Genomic DNA, 23,500 nt, shown 5'->3' on the forward strand with positions numbered 1-23,500 from the left:
GTTCCAGTTGGGTTAGAAAGCTAACATCCGGGGCTTCGAAACGATATAAGATTTTCCATAGTTGCTATACGTATGGTGGCGCGCACGCGCAAAGTACGTGCACGCGCCGTTGGTGCACGTGATCACTTCATGCAAACTCGTGGCTAGCGAATTTACAAGCCTTGTGGGCCCAATCCAACTCATTTCTAATGCTATTTAAGCCAAGGATTGAAGGGAGAATGAAGATACTTTTCATACTTTACCATATGTTAGTTACCATTAGTCATAGTTTAGTTTTAGAACTAGTTTCTAGAGAGAGAAGCTCTCACTTCTCTCTAGAATCAGGATTAGGATTAGGATTAGTTCTTAGATCTAGGTTTTAATCTTTGCTTTCTTCTACTTCTACATCTCAATTCCTTGTTGTTACATTCATTCTTCTTTCATTCTTTTATTGTAATTTCCTTTATGTTGTTCTTATACTTTGTTGTAGATCTACTATTGTTCCTTCCATTTTCTTATTTATGTTGTTTACTTTTATTGCCTTTTATGTGTTTGTTGAAATGCCTCTTCTAGATATAGTGTAGATTTTGTTCCTCTTGGCCTAGGTAGAGTAATTAGTGACACTTGAGTTATCTAATTCCTTTGTTGATTGATAATTGGAGAGATTGCTAATTGGTTTGGAGTGCACTAAAGCTAGTCTTTCCTTGGGAGTTGGCTAGGACTTGTGGCTCAAGTCAATTCATCCACTTGACTTTCCTTTCTTTAGTAAGGGTTAACTAAGTGGTAGCAATGAACAATACTCATCACAATTGAGAAGGATAACTAGGATAGAACTTCTAGTTCTCATATCTTGCCAAGAGCTTTATAGTTGTTAGTTTAATTTCATTGCCATTTACTTTCATGTCTCTTATCCAAAACCCCAAAACACATCACAACCAATAACAAGACACTTCATTACAATTCCTAGGGAGAACGACCCGAGGTTTCAATACTTCGGTTATTAATTTTAGGGGTTTGTTACTTGTGACAAACAATCTTTTGTATGAAAGGATTAGTGATTGGTTTAGAAACTATACTTGCAACGAGAATTCATTTGTGAAATTCTAAACCATCAAAAATCCATTCGTCAGCGCGCACGCCCAAGAAAGTTTTCAAATGTGTGTGTATTCATAGAGATGTGCGTACGCACAGGTAGTAAAATTTTCAACTCTGTTTATCCGCACAACGCGTGCGAACGCCCTCAACAGAGTGCATCTTCGAACATGTGCCTGCGCACAGGTTGCAAAACTTCGTTGGTTGTGTGCGCGCATAGGTCGTGCTAGCGCTTTCAACAGCAAGTCTTCCCCTGTGCGTGCATGCGCACAGGACTGTGCGTGCGCACTGGTTCAAAAACTCATAGGGGTGTGCGTGCGCACACAAACCAGAAATCACAAATTCTGCAGCATGCACAGAATTTCAGATTTTGACACCAAACTTTGAATGATCATAACTTCCTCTACAAGAATCCATTGCATACAAACTTTATATTCATTTAAAGATTTTTTCATGAACTTTAATGTAAAGCAAATTCCAATAAATTTTGAAAACTGAGGCTCAAGTTATGATCCGTCAAAGTTCACCAAAAATCCGTTTTTACCAAAAACCTTAAAACCTCAATTTTAACCAACTATCAATTCAAAACCAAACCAAAACCTGCTCAATCATCATAAAACACTACCATACCCAACATCTTACCATTTCATATCATTCTCCTCAATTTCACACCTAAATTACTCAACCATTACACCATATCTCACTACCAATCCATAAATTCCAATTCAATCATAAATTTGCACTCATAATCATCATCAACCAACAACAACCTCAACAACCAAAATAAATCATCATCAATTCCAGTAATCATTACCAAACAATATCTAACATTAACCAAATCTATCATAAAACTCATCAACACCAATAATTCTCAACAATCATCATCAACCACAATAACCAACAATCAAAATCATTATCAACATCCATCTTCAAATCTCAACACCTACCAACACAACTCATCAATAATCATCATCTAACAATATGTATATCATCACATTCAAACCTATTCATCCTACATCCAGACCTTCATTAAGCATACATTTATATACAATTAATCATACGATCACATCTTTTAACCTATCTTAAGGTCAACTAGCCTAAGTGTCTAGCGATATTACATATTACATAAAGGAGACCGAAACCATACCTTGGCCACTCCCCAAAATGCACACCGCACAAAAATTGGAGTCCAACAAGCTTTCAACTCACCAAAAAGCCACCAAAACTCAAACTAACATCATATATATCAAAATCAAAATCTAAGATACACAAAATAACTAAACACAAGAGTTTAGTGAAACCTTACTTTACCCAACGAGATTAGGGATAAAATCTAACAATTACCCACTGCTAGAGATCACCTAAACAAGGAAAACCATAAAATCTACTCAAAATTATAACTCCAAAAATGCAGAATTCTAGGGCTGGAAATTGGAGCTTCAGACACAATTTTTTACCATATTTTCTTAGATAGAAATGAAGACCTCAACGAGAGTTTTGCGTGGCCGCAAACGGCTCCTCAATCGGAGTGCCGTAGCTCAAGTTATGGGTCCCGAAAGATGATGATGAATAGTGTCACCAACCCTCACCTCTCCTCTCTCAATCCGAGCTCTTTCTCATATGGGGGTGAAAAATGAGTTGATTGCTCATTAATAGACCATATATATGTTGGACCCGATCCAACTCGTTAGCGTTTTAGGTTCGTTTTGCTCACTTTAGGCCAAAGCCTTTAAGATTAGTGCTCGGTTTTCAATTCTAAATTATTTTTTGTCCTTTCAAAATAATAAATCAATTTTCCAAAATACACAGTACTGGACAGGTTAGAGCCGATATTGCCAGCCTAAGCGCTAGTATTCATTTTTACAAAAATGTTTTCAAAAAATATACATTTTCCAACTCAGAAAAATTCATTGAAATCAAATTTCACCTTTATATTTTCAAATTAAAACTTTTAAATTTTGAATCTATTACGGATACTAAAATTATTATTTTTATTAAAACAGTTTTACGTAAAAAACTCTGATTCTTACGGTTGCTAAAATCAGTCGCTATATTAACCCTTAGCAACCGATTTAGTGACAGATACCTTAGCGACCGACTATTTTATTAACATTTTTTAAGTCAATTGTTATTCGGTCGCTAGATTATAAAATAACAACTAATTTAGCGACCAAATGCTTTAAAACCAGCATTTTATAGTTGGTCGCTAAATCGGTTGCTCTCTTAACACTTAGCAACCGATTTAGCGACCAACTTCTTAGCAACCGATTTAGCACCTAACTACCATTAAGCTTGTTTTTTATATTTGTCGCTAAATTAAAAATAGCAACCGATTTAGCCACCAACATACTTTAAAAGTTTTTTTTTATTTTCGTTGTTAATTCGGTTGCTAAGTTAAAAAAATAGCGACTAAACATAAATGCATGATTATACCTTTAATGATTAATACAATCTTTCAAAAGAAACAATGCTCTACAAATAGAGTGTTTGCCATTAGGAGTGGTAAACTAGTTGGGTTGGTTTGTTTAACTCGCTAATAAGGTGGGTTGGACTAGATTTTTTTGACCGCCAACAATAATTGTTTACCTAACTTACATTGCTTGTTCCGTAAGCTTGGGCATAGGCACCGTGTGGACAAGTCTGGCAGGACTCATCTGTTTATCTTTTAGTTTTTTTTTCCATTTACCAACACAACTTAATCATACCGCTTTTGAATAAAAAAATTTTCCCTAATTTCTAAAACAAATTAGATTAGTCAAATAGTTAGTTTACTTGTCATAAAATGTAAAAGACATATAGGTGTTTATATATAGGACAAGCAAAAAAAAAAAAGAGGACTTCTAATGTTCTACTATAGATATAACATCATATAATAATTTAATAAAAAAATAAAAAAGTAAAATGCTCATCAATTAGAAATTGTAAATTTGTTGAAGCTCCTTTCACAACTTTAAAGTTGACGCTATTATCTCTTCCACACTAGTTGATACATTATTAAAGATGAATTTGTTCCTACCTTCTATAAAGACGAGCTCAAAATCACCATCATCATCCTTTGAGAGGTGCTATTGGTTTGGGTACGCAAGACCTCTATTCTCGAGTTCCACTTAACATAGAAATCAGAGTCTTCGGTGCCCCTTCTAGCAGCCGGTAAACCCATTTTGACCAAATATCCTTTGAGTTTTCACACTGGAAAATACAATGATTGATTGTTTTTGGGAATTGTAAGCCTCTTTGGCAGGTAAGTTGAATCAATGAGATGTGATGATGAAACTTTTGTAGCACTGGAAGTTTTTTATAGAAGCCCCTCCAGAGAAAAATCTTAATCTTCGTTGGGATTTTCAACTTCCACAGTTCTCGCCACAAATTTCGTTGTCTCATAATCTCTGGACAAAATTCAATGGGAGGATGCGAGAACCCATAAGACACACGGTACCCAATACTCACTTCATACAATCCACTTTTATTAAGGGACTCAATAAATTTTATCTTCTCCACTCCCAATTGTTGTTGCTAGCACACGTTGACTAGTGCCCTCAGAAATTAGAGTTTGATTCCACAAACCATTAGAAAGTATTAAGTTATTGACCATCAACAGTGGTTGATTTTACAGATTGAAAGTTTTAGATGGAGAGACAACACAAGGATGTGGAGGAGTAAGTCAAAGATCTCTGAAGATTCGGATACTGGACCATCAGCAACTTGCCAAACCAGCCCCTTTTCAACAACCTTACACCCTTCCAATATGCTAGACCACCCCCCACGAAGGTACTGTATTCATTATAGAACTGTATCAAAAATATTTACCTTTGAAGAGTCTAAATAGGAGTGATTGTGGTTGAGAGACAACTTTCCAATATTATTTTACTAATAGCACCAAATTCTGACTCCCTAGGTCCTTAAAACCTAGTCCACCTTTCGATTTCAGTCTTGTCATAATATCCCAACTAACCCATGCTATTTTTCACTCTGTACCTTTTTGACCCATCAAAATTTGGAGAGTATATTGTGAATCTCCCTAATTAAAGTGTTAGGAAGATAAAAACATCATAATGAATAAATTGGGATAGCCTCCCCAACAGGTTTGATTAGAACATACTTGCCTGTAGAGGAGAGAAGTTTCCTTTTTCATCCTTGAACTTGCTTTCTCACCTTGTTCTTGATTTCTCTGAAGGTGACCTTTTTTATTTTTGGACTATAGATGGAAAATCCAAATATTTATCCTATTCACCAATATGAGCAATTTTCAATTTCCGAGCCAGTAGTAATCGAGCAGCAGGAGGAGTATTATTACTAAAAAATAGAGCTGATTTATGCAAACTAACTTTTTGGCCACTGAATCCCTCGTATGACTGAAGAAGACTGAGAATGTTTCACAACTGTTTTCTGATGCTTTGCAAAAAAGGATTGAGTCATCCACAAATAATAAATGATTAACAGTAGGACATCTTCAGTTGATCTGAATACCTTCAATGAGACCATTTTGCTCTGCCTTATTTAGAAAAAAGGATAATCCTTCTGCACAGAAAAGAAAAAGTTAGGGAGATAGAGGGTCTTCTTGATGGATACCTCTATTTAGTTTAAAAAAAAAACAAAAAGGTTGACCTTCAACAACGACAGATTAAGAAACTATAGTCACCACCTCCTATATCTAACCAATCCACTTAGATTCAAATCCCAGTTTCTCCAAAATGAACCAAAAGAAATGCCACTCAACATGATCATAGGCTTTGCTCATATCCAATTTAACAGCCATTTCAATCGATAGGCCTTTCTTCTTTGTCTTTAGATAGTGCATACATTCATAAGCAATTAGGACATTGTCTGAAATCAATCTACCCTTAATGAAGACACTCTGATTAGGGCTGATAAGCAAAGTCATAAATTTCTGTAGTCGATAGACTAGTACATTAGAAATAATCTTATACACAACTGAAGAAAGTTTGATGGGTCTAACTTGTGTCATATTCTTTGCATCAGGAATTTTAAGAATGAGACAGATTTGTGTATAGTTGAAGCTTTTGAGTAGTCTACCACTGACAAAGAAACTGCGGACAACCTTAAAAATATCCTTCCCTACTAATCTTCAATAGAATTGAAAGAATTTAGCCTCAAAGCCATCATCAACAGGGGCGCTCTAGGGGTGAACACTAAAGACCGCATGTTTTACCTCATCAAAACTGACCGGTCTAATTAATTTTATGTTCATGGTTGCTGAAACTTTGGTTTCAAAATCTTCAAATGCATGTGTCAAATTAGCTTGGTCAATCGATGTGAAGATATCCTTGAAGTATGTTTCAGCTACTTGTGCAATTTTCTCACGGTGGTAGCATGCGTACCATCATTCTTTTCTAGTTTTTAAATTTTATTTCTCCAGATTCTAGATTGGAATGATTGGTGAAAGAAACTTGTATTTCTGTCCCCTTCTTTTAGCCACTTTACACGAGATTTCTCTTTCCAGTAGCTTTTTTCCCTAAAGTATGCATCTTTAAGTTTATTTTTCAAGTCTTCAATCTGTTCTCCCCCTATAATACCCTCCTCCTTAAAGATTTCAAGTTGAGATGTGAGTTCATCAATGTTCTTCTTCGAATTAAATTTATTTTGTCACTGCCATTGAACAATATGGTGCCTATAATGCTTAAATTTTTTAGCCAAAACAAACATTACTGAGCCATCCACCCATTCCTTCCAAGGTTCAGTGAAAATTATTCATGTTTCTTCTGAACCACACCACCTCTCTTGAAACTTAAACCACCATTTAGATTTTTCTATGGCCGGATTTGTATTAAGGAGGATAGGCGCATAATCTGAACTATTTTCTGTGAGACGAGACAACGATGCTGATGAAAAATGATGCATCCACTCACCGTATGCAAGTGCACGGTCAAGCTGCTCCCTGATCTGGTCCTGCCCTCCTCGCTTATTAGTCCAGGTGAACCTTCTCCCAATCATACCCAAGTCCTTCAGTCCACCACCATCAATAAAATTCACAAATTCAGAAATAGATGAAACTGATTTTAACCCCCCTCATTCCTTCTCATCGAGACTCACTATAGCATTAAAATCACCTATAATGACAATCTTTTCAAAAGAAATGTACAAAAGAGGAACGTTCTATGTATTGGGTAGACCAAATCCCATCCAAGCTATTTAAATGTACTCCAATCAGCCCCTAAGAATAGTTCAAAGCAAGATCAATTTTCTTGGTAGCTATGAAAAACTCTTTTTTAACAAGAATCTCAACTGCTGTGCCCTCCTTCCATGCTAAAGCCAAATTCACATGCTGTACCCGTCAGACTAACAATCCTCTAATCCGTAAAATGACAAGAACTCAACTTACTTTTTACCAGATGAGATTGGTTTTTTGTTTCATATATAAACACAATCTCGGGGGAGAGGGATTGATACATCCCTTTAAGGTTATGGCTAGTCAAGGGTCTCCTCAAACCGCGACAGTTCCATGAAAGAACTCTCATGGCGAATTAAAGGAAAGGAATAAAGAAGAGAGTAAAAAAAAAGAAATAAAGAAAGGAATTGACATGAAATGGTATAGTAACTGCAGAATTCAAGATCTGGAAGAGGCAAGATTATTTATTGAAAACCTGGCTCCTAGCCTCAAAGACTCCATCATTTGTAGCAAGAATGGTAGGATGTACAACCTCTCATCAGATCTGGCAGAGACTTCAAGGCTTTTTCGCTGCACAAATGAAAGAAAAGGTCAGGCAATTGAGAGCAAAGCTCAGTAACACAGGAAAGAAGGTATAATGGCAAATTACTTGTTAGAAATAAAGAAAAATGTGGATGCATTAGTGTCAATAGGAGCTCAAATTGGTGAATCAGCACATGTTGAAGCCATTCTTGAAGGCCTCTCTAAAGAATATAGCTCCTTTATCACATCAATCAACACCAGAGACACGCCTCTTCAAATTGGAGCATTGGAAGCAATGCTGATGGCACAAGAAGAGTGGTTAGAGAAATTCAAGAAATCAGAACCAATGGTGGCAAATGTTGCACAATTTCATTCGTCTCAACAACGTAGATACAATTCTGAATCTACCTATCGTGATAGAGAAGGATATAGGAATTTTTCAAGCAATAGAGGCGATTTCTTGCAAAGAGGATGAGAAAATGGCAGAATGAACTCTGGTCGAGCAAATCCGTAACGAGGAAGAGGAAACTATGGCAGCTATGGAAGAAATTATGATAGAATAGTTTGTCAAGTGTGCGACAAGGCAGGTCACAGTGCTCGTGATTGCTGGTATAGATACAATAATCAGAACAGTAGTGGAGGTGGAAGCACTCAGTCAACTGGCAGAACTAATGCTAATATTGCTACGAGCAACATTCCTCTAAATCAAGCAACAGTTTATGATCCAAATTGGTACCCGGATTCTGGCGCAACACACCACATGACTCCTGACAGAAGCAACTTCTCTGAATTTACAGGCTACAATGGCAATGAGCAAGTAATTGTGGGTGATGGTAATGCCTTACAAATATCTAATCTTGAAAGTTCTGTCTTAAAACTATTTTCTTCAAAGCGCGTTTTATCTTTTTCAGATCGAAATTGTGTTAGAACATTCACTCCAATGATGAAATCCACAAGCTCATGAGCTTCGATGGAAGCTTCAGCTTGATCCTTCCAAGAAAAATAGTTTTCCTCATCTAACTTGATTGAAATCGGAATTGAAAAACTGTGCACCACTGCTGCTGGTTGATTTACAGCAATGCTTCCACTTACGTGTGGTGGAATAGCCATGGCTTGAGACGTTTCTGCCATTAAACCCTAGAGCTCTGATACCATGAAATGGTATCGGTAACTCAGAGTGTTGTGAGAGAGAGATGAAGCTTAGATGAATGAATGAGAGAATGAGAATTTGATTATTGTGTAGCAGCTACAACTGATAAGAGTTTATATACATATGTTGAGACACGTGACTTGCTGCACCTGTTACCACTAACTAATTACTAACTATTTGCTAAGTGACTCAACAAAATTTCTGTTATTCTGTTCTATTATCCTGTCATGACAAAAGTCAAATATTGACCTAGACGGCACATGAACTCTGTTTTAGGAAAAACCTAACAGAGCAATTTAAAATAATACGTACTCCTCGTACTCCACGTAACTGTAGAGAAGGAGAAAAAAACTAATCCTTAGCTTATTCTCATTCTCAAACTTTTTCCCACAAGAGTAAAGAAAGGTGTCCTCTACCATACTCCACTCCTCGTCTTTGGTACGTTCTAGCTCTGTCGCCAGTATCACTTGCGCTACGCACGTGTCACCAATACCATTGTCAACCAAGCACGCGTCTACTCTTTTTTCGACACCATCTGCTCTCTCCAACTTCTCTCCAACCTCTCTCATATATGCATTAGGAAATCAAAACAAATTTTAATGAGTAAATGTCCAATTTGGTCCTCAAAATTTAAATCGCATATCAATTAAAACTCTCACTTTTGTAAATGACCAACTACATTCCTTAAATTGAGAAATCTGAATGAACTGTCGACTTAACGGAGCTGATGTGTACTGTTAAGTACCAGCTTGATATTCCAATTGATAAAAGTTGAATCGGACTCAAATTGATCGCTAGATTTATTTTCTAATACCCAAATTAGTCTATTTTAAATTATAAAATCCTAACTATCTTAAATTTTAAGAAGAGATGATAAAAATTGGGGCGAAGGGGGAGTCAGGATTTTATAATTCAAAATGGACTAATTTGATATTAGAAAACAAATTTGGAGACCAATTTGAGTACATTAGTGTACAACTAGAATGTCAAACACAGTACATAACAGTGCAGTCAGGGATGAACGTAGATTTACGTTTCTCAATTTAAGCGACGTTATTGGTCATTTACGAAAGTTAAGAATTTAATTGATGCAAAATTTGAATTTAAGAGATCAAATTAGATATTTATTCAAATTTTAATACTCAGCGTAAAATTTAATTTGCCTTTATTTCAAAACAAAAATGATTGAACCTTAATTTTTTAAAAATTTATTTAAATTAAAAACTCTTCTAATGACCATTGATTCAAAGAAATAATGTTATTCACTAACAATGTTCCTTTTCAGGATAATGATTCTTCTGACCTTGTTAATTTTTATGTAAATATTGTATATTGAAATTGATTCCTACGAATTATTTGTATGAATTTTGGACTTATTGGTTTGATATTTTGTACGTTTAATTTGTATCATATTCTTTCTTCATAATGCGTAACATTTATATTAAAGGACAAGGAAGAGAGAAACAAAAATAGAACGGAAAAAAAGGAAAGAAACTCTAATAACGAAATAGCTTTATTCACTTGTGTTCATGTATCCAGATTATTTGTGTATTCATTTGTTTATTTATTTGTTTCCTACTATTTTTTCTTTGACTATTGTTCATGAATTCATATACGAGTTTTATTTGGTTTGTTGTTAGCAACTTTTTCATAATTTTTTATTCTTCTAGGTAAGAATGAGGGGAAAAAATAACGCATGCACTGTGACAGGCTTGGACAGACAGCCCAGCCACCATTAGAACCATTAGACAAGGCGGACATGAATTTTTGGACCATTCAAAAAAGTGAGGCCGAGCGAAAACCCCATTTAGTGACAGATTTTTTGGTAGGACGGAATAAACTGGCCCATTTTTCACTTTTATTCGCAACAGAGGAAATTAATCATTAGTTTCCTTTAAAGTAGATCAAGAACACTCGAAAATTAAAAAAAAATAAAATAAAAATTCAAAGTTGATAGGTTATAGTTCTTGACTAATATTGTACAAAAATCACAATACTAATGGCCTGTTGGCTGTTTTATTTTTTTAGAATTTTAAGTGATAATCTTCTTAAATGATATTTTTTTTGGGCTTATATTGAGGTTACTAATGAAAACTTTTTATAGAAAACATAAAAAAATTTAAATTTTCAAAACACTTATTTTATATTTATTAAAATAAAGTTTAAATTTTCTCTTATACAGTTAAATAATTGCATTCAATTTTTTTTTTTCGAATTGGATATAATCGAATTAAATGATTCTAGATAAAAAGATTTTTTATTCTTCTAGTCAAATACATATGTAGTCTCATCATATGATTAATATTTATCGAATTAGATTAGTTTTATAAATATTAAATAATTTTTTATAATTTGAATGCTTCTTTTAATTAGTTAGGTATAACATATTGATTGTGGAATAATAATTATGTGATGTAGTAGAGTCGTTTATATAAACGTTGAACCTCTTAATAAATCGGTTTAAGTTGAATTAGGATGTGTTTGAAAATTCATTGAAAGAGAAGAAGTATGTTTAGATTTCTTGAAAATTTTAATTTTTTGGTTTGGCAAATTTTTTTTCTATGAACGCAGAAGTGATTTTACTACCAAAACCAACGTTTATAAGAAGCAACTATTTTTATCTTCTGCGTTTTTTTAACGGGCTTTTAACCATGGATACTAACCATTTATTTATCTTTTACCACTTTATCCTTCATGTTATTATATTATTTATAAAATTCTTGTTATTTCTATTTATACGAGCTTTATTTTTTATTTTTTATTTTTTTCAACTATTTGGTTGATATTATACACTTTTATAATTGTGATTTTTGTGTATAATGTTTGTTATTTTTTTTATAATATGATTTATTGATTCTATTAGGTAAAGTAAATTAAACAAAAATTTAACTGTAAATAATAATAATAGTAAAAAATTATAGCATACTAAAAAAAGAGTACTAAAAATACTAAAAATATATTATATAAAAAGATCATAAAAAATTTTCAGATTTGTTTCAATTATTATAAAATAAATATTTAATTTTTTATTATTTTTAGTATTTTCTTTTATAATTGTAATTCTCATATACTATGTTTTAGTATAATCTTTTATAATATAGATTATGTTTTCATTAAAAAAATTAATTAAATAAAAAATTAATCATAGATAATAATAAAATCATAAACGTTGGATTCCAAATTAATATTAAGAATAAGATTATTGAAATATCTAAATTAAAATGATAGGATAATATAAAAAAATTATTTAAGTTGAGGTCTATTTTAGTAATTTTTTATTTAAAAGTGATTTTGAATAGTATAAGTCAAACAACATTTATTTTACTATAATCAATTTTGATACAAAAGTTACCAAACATAAATCACTTTAACTCAAGTTTGCAAAATCAATTTTATGCAAATTCCTATTTACAAACTAGGGGTGCACATGGACCGGGTGAAGCCGGGTTTGATGTGACCCAGATCCGTCCCGAAATATGCACCGGGTCTATTTATTAGACCCGAACCCGGCCCTAGACCCGATGAAACAAACACACTTTCGGGCCACAATTATACCGGGTGAAAACCGGGCTGTTAACATTACATTACGTTGATACCTTCTTGTAAACTAGTATGTAAAAATATCCAAATTTTCAAGGCTCCAACCATTAGTTAACATGGTAAAATTCACTTAGAAAAATATAACAAGAACCAACCATTCTTTAAAATTAAAGTATAACCACAATTAATATTAAAGCATAACCACAATCAATACTAATATTGTCTAATAATACCAAATATTTAAATCAATACAAATAACACAATCTTATATATTAGTCTAAAATCTTATGCATTCTAAACATAAAACATTAACTTATAGTCTTATAATGACTAATAACACAAAATATTAAGGTTTACAATACTTAAATTTCACGTAAGAATAGTAATAATACAAAATATTAATTGTGTATGATGGCCGGGCCACCGGGCCGACTTCGGGTGACCCGAGCTATGGCCCGAAATAATGACCGGGTCTATTTTTGAGACCCGTATCCGACCATAAACCCAATAAAATCACTCCAAATTAGTTCTTAAAGTGTTCAGGACCGGGTCGGGCCTTCGAGCCGAATCGGGTCTGTGCACACACATTTAATTTATTTATATTTTTTATTCCTAATAAATAGGTTTAAGATAAACTGAATGACTATAGAAATGTATGTTCCTATTTAGTCAATTTATCTTAGAATGATTTAGTAGGATATAACAAATCAATTTAACTCAAACGATTTAATCATTTTAACTTACATCGATTTATATAAAGACAATTTGAAAATAATAATTAAAATAGGATAATCTGATAATATTAGATACCAATTAATTTAAAAGCGTATTTTGTGGAGTAAATTATAAATAGTGAAATTTATTCTGAATAATTATATTATGCTTGTCCCTTCAATTTAATTTACAAAAAAGTCTAATTTACTTGAGGTGAAATGACAAATATTTTAAATATTCAACAAATAATATGCACCAAAAGGTAGGTAATGTTAATTTTTTTTGTATGAAATTTTTTTGTTGTTGTTTTTATTATATTTTTAAGATTATTATGTATCTTCTAAAATTTTTTTCTCATAAATTAAAAAAATAAATCGATCTATGGCATTTTGACCTGCAAACATTTAAATATATCGATTCTGAGTTTAATTTATCTAATGTATCAACTAAATTAATATAACAAGAGTCACGTTTAATTTAATATATCTAAATTTTAAAAAATTTAAAAACTTAAAATGTATTTTCAAATTTCCGAAAAATTAAATATAAAAACGTGAAGGACCTATTTAAATTCTCAAACACCACTTTGATATTTGTAAAAAGAAAAACAATTTAAAGTTTAAAAGATTGGTTCATCTTTGCCTGTTCCTCTGCCTCATTGCTCTGTTTCTTCGTCTTCTGGTTCTTCTTCACATCATAATGAAAAAGAAAAATTGTTCTTCTTCAACGCCCTCGTTCATGCTCTCAATAATCTTCATTGTGTTATTCGTCTCCTTCGTACCCATCACAATGTTACTCCACCGACAGCGTCAGCACCAACAGCATCTTTTCTCTCTCACCATTCAGCTTCATCGACTCAACTCAAAGCTTTCACTTTTAGGTCAATCTTTTCCCCTCTTCTGCAGATTTTGTCACCCGAGCAACGATCATATGTGAAAGCCAATAATTTTTTTAAGCACTTTAAAAACAAATAGTATCTGCATTCTTCTTAATTTTTTTCTATTGCATGCTTAATTGTGATTGTTGTTTTGATATCTATTTTTCATTTTACATCATGGAAGAATCCTCCATTGAGAAGATTAACCATGAATTGCAGAGTAAGGAGGATGATGTTGCTCAAATGGAGAATGTGATTTTGGAGCAAGAAAATATTGCACCCATAAAGAATACGATGGATTCTATTCAGGTGGGCTTTGTATATTTATCAGTTAAGTAATGTTCTAGAGCCTTAAAAATATTATAAACATTGGTGAAAACTCACACGCATGCAGTTGGAAGTTGACAGATGAGAAGCTTTAGATGGTATTTTAGTCAAACCTGTCAACTTCATAGGAAGACAATACAGTAAAATGTGGATATTTTCAATGTAAATAATAATTATACATACTCAATTGTATATTTCTTTTGTAATCCAAAGACAGGAAAACATAAGGTATATATTTCAGAGATATAGGCAAACTGGTGAGAAATATAACCAGAGTGTTTAGAGAATGGAAGGAAAACTGAAGAATGTGATTTTTAATTTTACTAATAATAGAAGAAGTAATGCAAGTGAAGAGCATGTTTACATAGATTGAGTGTGAAACTAACTTTGTACAAATGGTTAAGTCATTTCATTAAATCTCTAACTAAGTTAAGAAAACTCTAATCAATCTTCAATAGTATAGACAAAAATATTTCTCACTTGCACTAGATTTATTCAAAAACCACGGATAGCGTGAGTCAAAGAATCAGAGATAGGTTACTACCTAACCAGAACTTCAGGGTTAAGAAGGGGAATCGCTATGGTATACCAATCTCAAGGATATCAACTGAATCAAATCTAATAATTAGCTGAGTTTATCATTGAAAGAAAGTTGTAGGGTTTTGTTGTGATAATAATGAAAAAACAAATTTTATGAGCATGTTTTTGAGAGTGTACTGGTTTATCTTTCTGTAGAGAAATTGGATAACTTACATTGCTAATCATCTTTGCTAATTTTTAGCCAAAAGGTTCCGAAGAAGGCGAGACGAGGGGACTAGATTCTCCAGATATTGAGCCTGAGAAGCAGGTTTGTTGTGTATTACAATGCTTTCCTATCAAGCACAATCACTTATTTTTGCACCATTTTATAAATTAAAATGTAAAAAGAATAAAGTGGTTAAGTAGCCACTTGAGAATGTTCTAGAATGTCTAAGGCAACATGAAGAGAAGAAATTTTTAACGAATCAGTGTAGTTTAGGTTAGTTGTCGCTCAAGGAGGTCTGATTCCCACGAAGAACGAATTATTGTCTAATTTTCCCTGTCAGTTTGGGTTGACGACATATGATGAATCCCTTGTAAACGGATAAAAAAAAAACAGGAATGCAACTATGAAAGTTTATACATAGATTAAAGAGGGATTAAAGTATATCAATGTGTTAAACACATTTGACCTTTTGAGCTACTTTAACTGACTAGTGATTGCTTATTTAAGCATTACTATCAGCATCATATCTTCAAGAAGAGTTTCTTCTGTATGCAACTTTGTTCCAATTTAATCATGATTTATATATTAATCAGGATTTTCAAGGTTGGCTTCCTGAGTATCAAGATGTCAACTTAAGTCATTTTCAGGTAGCTTTTTAGCTTGTAGTGTATGCATAGCCATGAAGAAATAGAGTTTACTTCCATTGACTAATTAATCGCTTAAGCTGCAGTCTTTCATATTGGCTGAGTGGAACAACTATTGGAGGCCAAACTTGGACAAATGCTTTCAAATGGTTTGTTTATTTATTTAATTACAACTTGAAAAGGGCATGATTTGAGAGGAAGACCTAAAAAGACCATACATGAGGTGGTCAAAGGAAATCTATGAGTCAATAGTCTCACCGTAGACATGATACATGATAGGGTGTAATGGTTTCGTTTGATCCATGTAGCCGACCCCACCTAGTGGGATAAGGCTTTGTTGTTATTGTTGTTGTTGAAAACTGCATGATTTGATGATGTTTCTTCTTTTCCATTTGGTTAACTCCCAGATCTTCTTGAAAATGTCTCAAGTGCTAAGGGATGCTGGCCTTTGCATTGAAATGGTTAAGACTGTAAGTAATTTATGGCTTAATACTTGTTAATTACTTGCTCCACATATGAATTGTCCGAGTGAAGTTTTTATTCATTTCAAGCTTGGAAAACTGGTATTTGTCATAACATAATGTCTAGAATGAAGACCATATAATGCATCACCAATATTTTTATGGTGATGGAAGTTAAAAGGATTTGATCTCACTCAATTAAATTCCTTCATCTTTTTGTTCCTTCATCAAGGTCAACTAATAGGCAACACTGAGTATGTTAGTTTCTGTTTGATTTTTTGGGGATATGATTATCCTTCTTGAATAAACTACTTGGTTTGATGGTAATGATTTTCATTCATATATCTAAGATGTTTCGAACAAAAAGGCAGTCCTTTTCATAGCATTCGTAGTATATGTAGGGTCCAAGAAAAACCGCATCCAAAAGGTGTAATGTAAACAGCCTAACCTGATGCAAGTATTAATGGCTAATTTCACAACTTGAAATCCGGCGTGACATTGAGGTCACATTGAAACAACACAATTGTTGCTCTGAGATTCCTCCCTTCCTAAGATGTTTGGAATAATATGTGATAACAGGCTAACAGCGAAGAGGAAAACACTTAAACGTATTTCAAATTTGTAGCCAGGACTAACCAATCTATTGTCTAAGTTTACTTTATAATAGATGTAGTATTTTTATCCAAATTATATCAAGTTAGAAAACTTCAATCAGAAGAGTTCTTCAACTTAGTCATTGAAAGATATGTGACATCAATTTAGTTAGATTTAGTCCAAAAGTTCAAAAATTTTAGAATTAATTTATAATGAATTTTAATCATTCAACAACTAAAAAATGATGTCACAAATACTTAGAGAACTAAATTAACGTTTTAGCAACTCTTTCGAAAACCAAATTGATCTCCTAAACTTTTCAATAGCACAAGGATTTTTTGAGGAAAAATTTGGGGTTTTGCTCATTATAGTTAGAACCAGGTTGACCAAAATGTTTCTAAACCTTCATGATATATGAGTTTGTGGTCAATGACTTGTAAATCGCAATAAATTCCAAGACTAAAATAATCACTGCTTATTTTTTTTTATTGGTTTATCTGAAGGAGTGGATGCCATTCTTGAAGAATCAAGTGTGTACATTCAAATCCAATCTTAAGTCTCACTATGATATTCTAAGTGCTGAAACTGTTGAGGCCTATAAAGCGTCCAAGAACATTTTACTATCAAATTTTGTGAAGTTGCAAAGAGCAGCCACCCCCTTCATGCAGGTATGAATAAATCTAAATTATACCTCTTTTCTTCTTCAATTTCTTATAGCTAAGCATGATGCAGTAGTAATGAACTAAAAATCTTATTTACCCTTGTAAGTCTTCGTTAAGAACTAAAAATCTAAACGCACTGTATATGCTTGATTAAAACACTTTATTTATTTATTTAACTTTTTTTTTTTCTTGGAAGGAACTGATACCAGTTTTGAAGCCTCATGTGCTGAATTTCATGTATAATCTCAAGTCTTACTTTGACTTTATAAGTTCTCAAGCTGTTCCCTTTTTTTTGTACATAATTATTATATGGTGGAAATTTTACCAATATTGTCTGTAATTCTTGACAGGAGATGTACAATTATGCTAAGCCTTATATGAATCAAATTGCAACCATGGCCAAGATTTACTTTGATACAACACTTGTGATCCTTGGAATTATAATCAAGAAAATCATTACACTATTTCATGACTTGCGGAATGGCTGAAAGGCTCTCATTCTATGGTGTTTGGAGGGTATATATCTAGCTAGATTTTGTTATAATGCATATAACATGATACGTTAAAAGAATCTTCATTACATGGATGGGCCATTATATATTTTGGTTACCAAGTGATGGGTACTTTCTCATTTTATTAGACAAAGATTCATGAATTGACTCTAGGTTGATACACTTGATCATCCAAATTTGTGCGAAGCTAAAATTTTAGGATCATTCCAAAAGTGTTGAGATATTTTGGGTTTGATGTTTGGTTTTTTAGTAAATATTTAAGGTTTGAATATTAAAAACAACTATATTACATGCATACTAAAATCAGTCACTACTATAAAATATATATTAGAATATAAAATACATATTAAAAATCATATAAACAATAAATGTATTTATACATAAATATAAGATGGCTAATTTTGGTGATTGATAGTATATAAATAGTACTTTTTTTATTAAAAAATAAGAGTAGCTTAAGTAAATAAAAAAGATTATACATGAATAACACAAATTATTTAATAAATAAAAAGTAAAACGATCATATTATATGTAAAAACAAAAACTTAATAAGAAAATTTATTTATATATACTATAGTAGTATTGTTTAAGAATGTTTTTATTAATCGAGGAAACAATATTTTAATTTTTCTAATTAATCATTGTGTTATTGATAATTGGATAATTTGTAATATAAAAGAAATAATTTCTACGAATAATATTGTCCAAATTTTTTTATGAAATTTAAATTTTGAAATTATAATTATTTCACTTATTTTAGGGGATTTTGGTGAATAAAAGATATAAGAAAGAGAATATAAGATTTTAAATCTTTGGAGCCGATATTGTAGTTAATTTATCTTAGAAGTTAAGTTTTTACTTTCTACACTTCAACCCTTAAAAGAAAGGTGAAAATTCATATGTAGTATTATTTTTATATAAAGTTGTTGGTTGAATATATTAGATAATTTAACATATTTGACTAAATTATTATTATTTAATAATTCTCAATTATTAACTTCACATAAAAACAATGCATACAATGCATACAGTAAAGAAAATGGTATGATGCTTGTGCCCTTGGCACAATTTCTATTTATTCTTAGTTGTTAGATTATGGTTTGATTTGATAAAGTTTTTATTTTTTAAAAATACTTTATAAAAATTAATTTTAAAAATATAGTTTTTTAAACATTGTAATATCTATATTTGGTAAATTAAATTAAAAATAGCTTTCAATAAGCACAAGCAACAATAAGTGCATTTAGTAGAATAGTTTTTAAATTTTAAAAATACCATAACATCTATTAATCTAAGAATTAAATTTAGATATTAATTAATGTATGACTTTATATTAGACTTTTTAATTTTGATAAGCACAACAAAAAATCACATATAAAGCTTATTAAAAAGCCCTTTGGAGTTAAAAAATGCTCTGCTAGAGTTTCTCTAGTAGAATTTCTCATCACAGCCGATCTCACATCGATTTCCAAAATTCAAATTTTATTGTACTCCAATAGAGAGTAATGAATGTTCATGGAGAAGGAAGGAATATGGGGAGAGATGATGCTGTACGAGAAGATGAGAAAATGGTTAACTTTTTTAATGAAAAAAAAAGTAGAGGAGAGTTTAAAAAATTTGTGCCAAGAGTTTAGTAGTTAGAGTTCCAGCTAATAAGCCATTGTGAGGGTACAATTAAAGGAGCAATGAGAGTAATATGGTCTCATCAAGAGAGTTTTAAGGTACTGGATTTAGGGAGGAATGTCTTTCAATTCTTCTTTGAAAAAAAAATTGAATTATTAAGCATTGAAAGAAGAGTTCTCTGGTTATTTAAGAATTATTTGATTAATCTGAAGAGATGGTCTGAAGACTTTGGTACAGAACACAATGACATTTCTGGTTCCGATATGGGTACAATTATGGGAGATTCCAGAGCAATTATTATGCACATTTAAGCCACGAAGTAAGGAGTTGTCGGAAGTTTTTAGAGGATTCGGTGGAGGGGGTGGTTATGGAAGAAAGGTAGGAGCTAGCTGAAAGTAGAACAAATGGGCTAGAGAATAATGGGTCAAAAGGAGAACTCAAATTCTAATAGGCCAATAATTGAGACTAGCTTAAAAGAAAAGTCTTATAGATCTACACCAGTTAATCTATTAAAAGAGTTTGCTAATTTATTTGCAGGCGAGTAAAGGAAGAGAAGAAGTTGAATAACGCTTATCAACTGGCTGAATAGTAGGTGCAGGAGAAATGGGAAGTGGAGGATAGGAAGGTTCTAATGAAAGTCAGATTTTGGGAGAGCGTACTATTGAATTGAATGAAGCAACCAACAAGAAAATTGTGGCTCCACCAATCCCAAAAAAAGTATAATCCAAGCGGTGATAGATCTAGAAGTTGCAACAAGTCCTGATTTTTATATTGATAAAAAATTCAATGAAAAAAAATCAGAAACGTAGAACGATGAAACTGAAACATCTAGCGAGGAAGTCAGGAGAGGGAAGTAGTAGTAAATTGAGTGGTGAAAAAAGAAAAAATATTGGTGTGAAAGAGGAAGCAAAGCTGAAGAAACAATCCAATAAACATGAGAGTTAGCTAAAATGGGTGGAGGATGCCAATCCAAATAAGGCACCCTAAGGCACATGAAGACAGTGATGTGAAACTGTCAGAGTTTAAAAAATTTTCTAACAGTTTACAACATACAAGAGATCCAAAGATCTCATTTTTTTTTTTGAGATTTTGTTTCTATGCGAAACTAAAAACAATTACTTGTTGGTGACTAGTCATTGTAAGAAATGGGATTTTTAATTTATGCATTGTGTGGAACCACAAGGAAATGTGAGAGGCTTAGTATTAGCTTGGAAGAATAATGCCGACATAGTTGCAGAGGTATGAAAACTACTTTATTCATTAGAGGTGGGAGGATTGGGTAGGAGGGAAGGTGTGGAATATGGTTGGGATACACTTCCATGGTGATAAAGGACAGTGAAACTAACAATATGAGGAGCTGTTAAATCTATTGATAACCTTGGAAGGTAACTATGTGTGGTTTTAGGAGACTTCAACGCTATAACAGCGTACCATGAAAATGAAGGTGGGCGAATGAAAATAAGACTGTCTATTGAATGATTTAATAATTTCATAAACATGGGAGGAATGGTGGTATGGAGTTTGAAGGATGTAGATTTACTTAGAATAATCGACAACATGAAGAAAGTTTAGTCAAAGAATAGCCGGACAAATGTTTAGCCACCCCAAGCTAGCTGGAAGCCTTCTCCAGAGTTGTTGTCATCCATTTAAATGATCAAAGATCCGATCATAGACATATCATGTTAATCATAAAGGAGGAGCATCAAAAAATAAAAAAGCATTTCAGGTTCCAAGAGAGGAGGTGTGAGGAAGAGGAAGTAGGGCAGATTGTCCGAGATGGGTGGAAAGTAGGTGTACAAGGGTCTCCAATGTTCCAATTGTTCTCAAAACTGAAAAGATGCAAACACCAATTGGTGGAATGGCAAAAAATAAAAGGAAATAACTCTTTGACAAAGTCAATCATACCAAACAACACCTTAAAGAAGAAAAAAAAAGGTGCTCAAGCAGACAAAAGTCAGATCATGGTGCTGGAGGAGGAATTGGCAGAAGCATACTTAAAAGAAGAAAGCTCCTGGTGTGAAAAAGTAAAAGTTCAATGACTCAACTATGGAGATCAAAATACAATATTTTTCCATTCAAAAGCGCAGATTAAAAATAGATATAATAAAATTTAGAACCTAAAAGATGAAGATAGAGTTTTGCATTTAGATTCGAAAGGAATTCATAATGTTGCCCAGAGGTATTTTGAATCTATTTTTCATTCAGATGTCGTGGAGGACCCTACAAATGTTATATCTACTATGAGAAAAAATAATAGGACAGAATAACTGGATGCTTACTAGGGTAGTAACTGAGGCCAAAGTGAAGAAAGTTATTTTTTCAATGAATTCATTTTCATCTCTAGGAGATGATGGTTTCACGACGCAATTTTTTTAAATTTTTTGAAATACTATCAAAGAAGATACAATGAAGGTAGTGATGAGTTTTTTTTCAAGTGGCAGAATGCTCAAATCATTCAACCATTCTCATATTTGTTTGATTCCAAAAACCCCTAATGCTTCGACTATGGTCCAGGTTCAACCGATAAGTCTTAGCTCGATGTTTTACAAGATTATTTTGAAGATATTGGTACATCGTATGTAGTTTATTATGAATAAAATGATTAGTGACAATCAAAGAACTTTCAATAAGGGTAGACTCATTAGTAATAATGTATTAATTGCTCATGAATACATACACTATCTAAAGAATAAAAAGAATGGGGATTGGATATGGCATTTAAATTGGACATGGGTAAAGCATATGATAGGGTGGACTGGAGTTTTTATGGAAGGTGATGGAACAATTGAGTTTTTGTAATTGGTGGATTAATTAGCTTAAGAAGTGTGTAACTAATGTTTCCTATTCTATTATTGTGGATGAACAACTAAAGAATTTGTTTAAACCTACAAGAGGTCTCTGCCATGTTGAAATTCTTTCTCCCTACCTACTCATTCTTTGTGTAGATGGCCTTAGCCATTTGCTTCACAAAAGAGAATAGAATAATGGGTTGATTGGTTTGAGGCTTAATAGGGGTTGCCCTTCTATTAGTCATTTATTTTTTATTGATGACTCTATTATCTTTACAAAATCAAATTCTACCTCATGTCAAAATGTTTTGAGTATTCTACAGAAATATGGAGGACTAAGTGGCCAGGAGTTTAACTTGAGAAAGTCGGCTGTCTTCTTTAGTCGCATTACTCCACAACAAGAGAGGAACCGTCTGGCATATTTACTCCAAGTGCCAAATGTTAGAGCACAGGATAAGTACTTGGGCCTTCCTACAATAGTGCAGAGATCCAAAACATCAACTTTTACTTATGTCAAAGAGAAAGTCGCAAAGAAATTACAGCAGTAGAAGAGGTCATTATTGCCGATGAGTGGACGAGAAATTCTGTTTAAGACGGTTGGAGCAGCCATCCCTATCTACACCTTGGACTATTTCAAACTACCTGAAAAATTCATAGAAGACATTTAGAGATAGCTAATGTAATTCTAGTGGGGACAGAGACAAAATGAAAGAAGGATGCAATGGATCAGTTGGAACACCTTGTGTAGACCAAAAAATCAAGGGGGAACGGGCTTTAAAGATCTCAAAGAGCTTAATCTTTCAATGCTGGGCAAGTAAGGATGGAGATTCATCACTAAATCTATTCCTTTAATTACTAAAATTTTCAAAAGCATATATTTTGCACAATCAAATTTTTTGAAGACAAGGGTGGGGAGTAGTCTATCATAGGCCTAGTGAAACCTGTTTGAAGGAAGAGAAATTTTTGAAAAAAGAGTTTGCTGGCGAGTTGGAAGGAGAAGCTCTGTTGATATCTGGGAGAAAAATTGGGTGGATAAACAAAGACCAATGTTAGCTAGTGAAAATGGTGGACGAAATTGTGATTCCCTTTTTTCTTGTAATTGGATTTATAAAAGATGTATACTCTGAGGGCATTGTTTATTT

At 32.8% G+C, this 23,500-nt stretch overlaps 1 protein-coding gene across 1 annotated transcript; it reads left to right on the top strand.

The window, feature by feature from the left end:
* The first annotated feature begins 13,743 nt into the window (after positions 1-13,743).
* On the top strand, positions 13,744-17,922 carry LOC107483899 (uncharacterized). Its single transcript, XM_052260493.1, has 9 exons — positions 13,744-14,004; positions 14,186-14,310; positions 15,110-15,175; positions 15,667-15,720; positions 15,804-15,866; positions 16,125-16,187; positions 17,276-17,440; positions 17,631-17,714; positions 17,785-17,922. Exons 1-9 carry the CDS (start codon positions 13,824-13,826, stop codon positions 17,920-17,922), a joined length of 939 nt encoding a protein of 312 aa, XP_052116453.1. The 5' UTR covers positions 13,744-13,823.
* The last annotated feature ends 5,578 nt before the right edge of the window (positions 17,923-23,500 follow it).

This window comes from Arachis duranensis, chromosome 4, assembly GCF_000817695.3.
Source record: "Arachis duranensis cultivar V14167 chromosome 4, aradu.V14167.gnm2.J7QH, whole genome shotgun sequence".
NCBI classification, from domain to species: Eukaryota; Viridiplantae; Streptophyta; class Magnoliopsida; order Fabales; family Fabaceae; genus Arachis; species Arachis duranensis.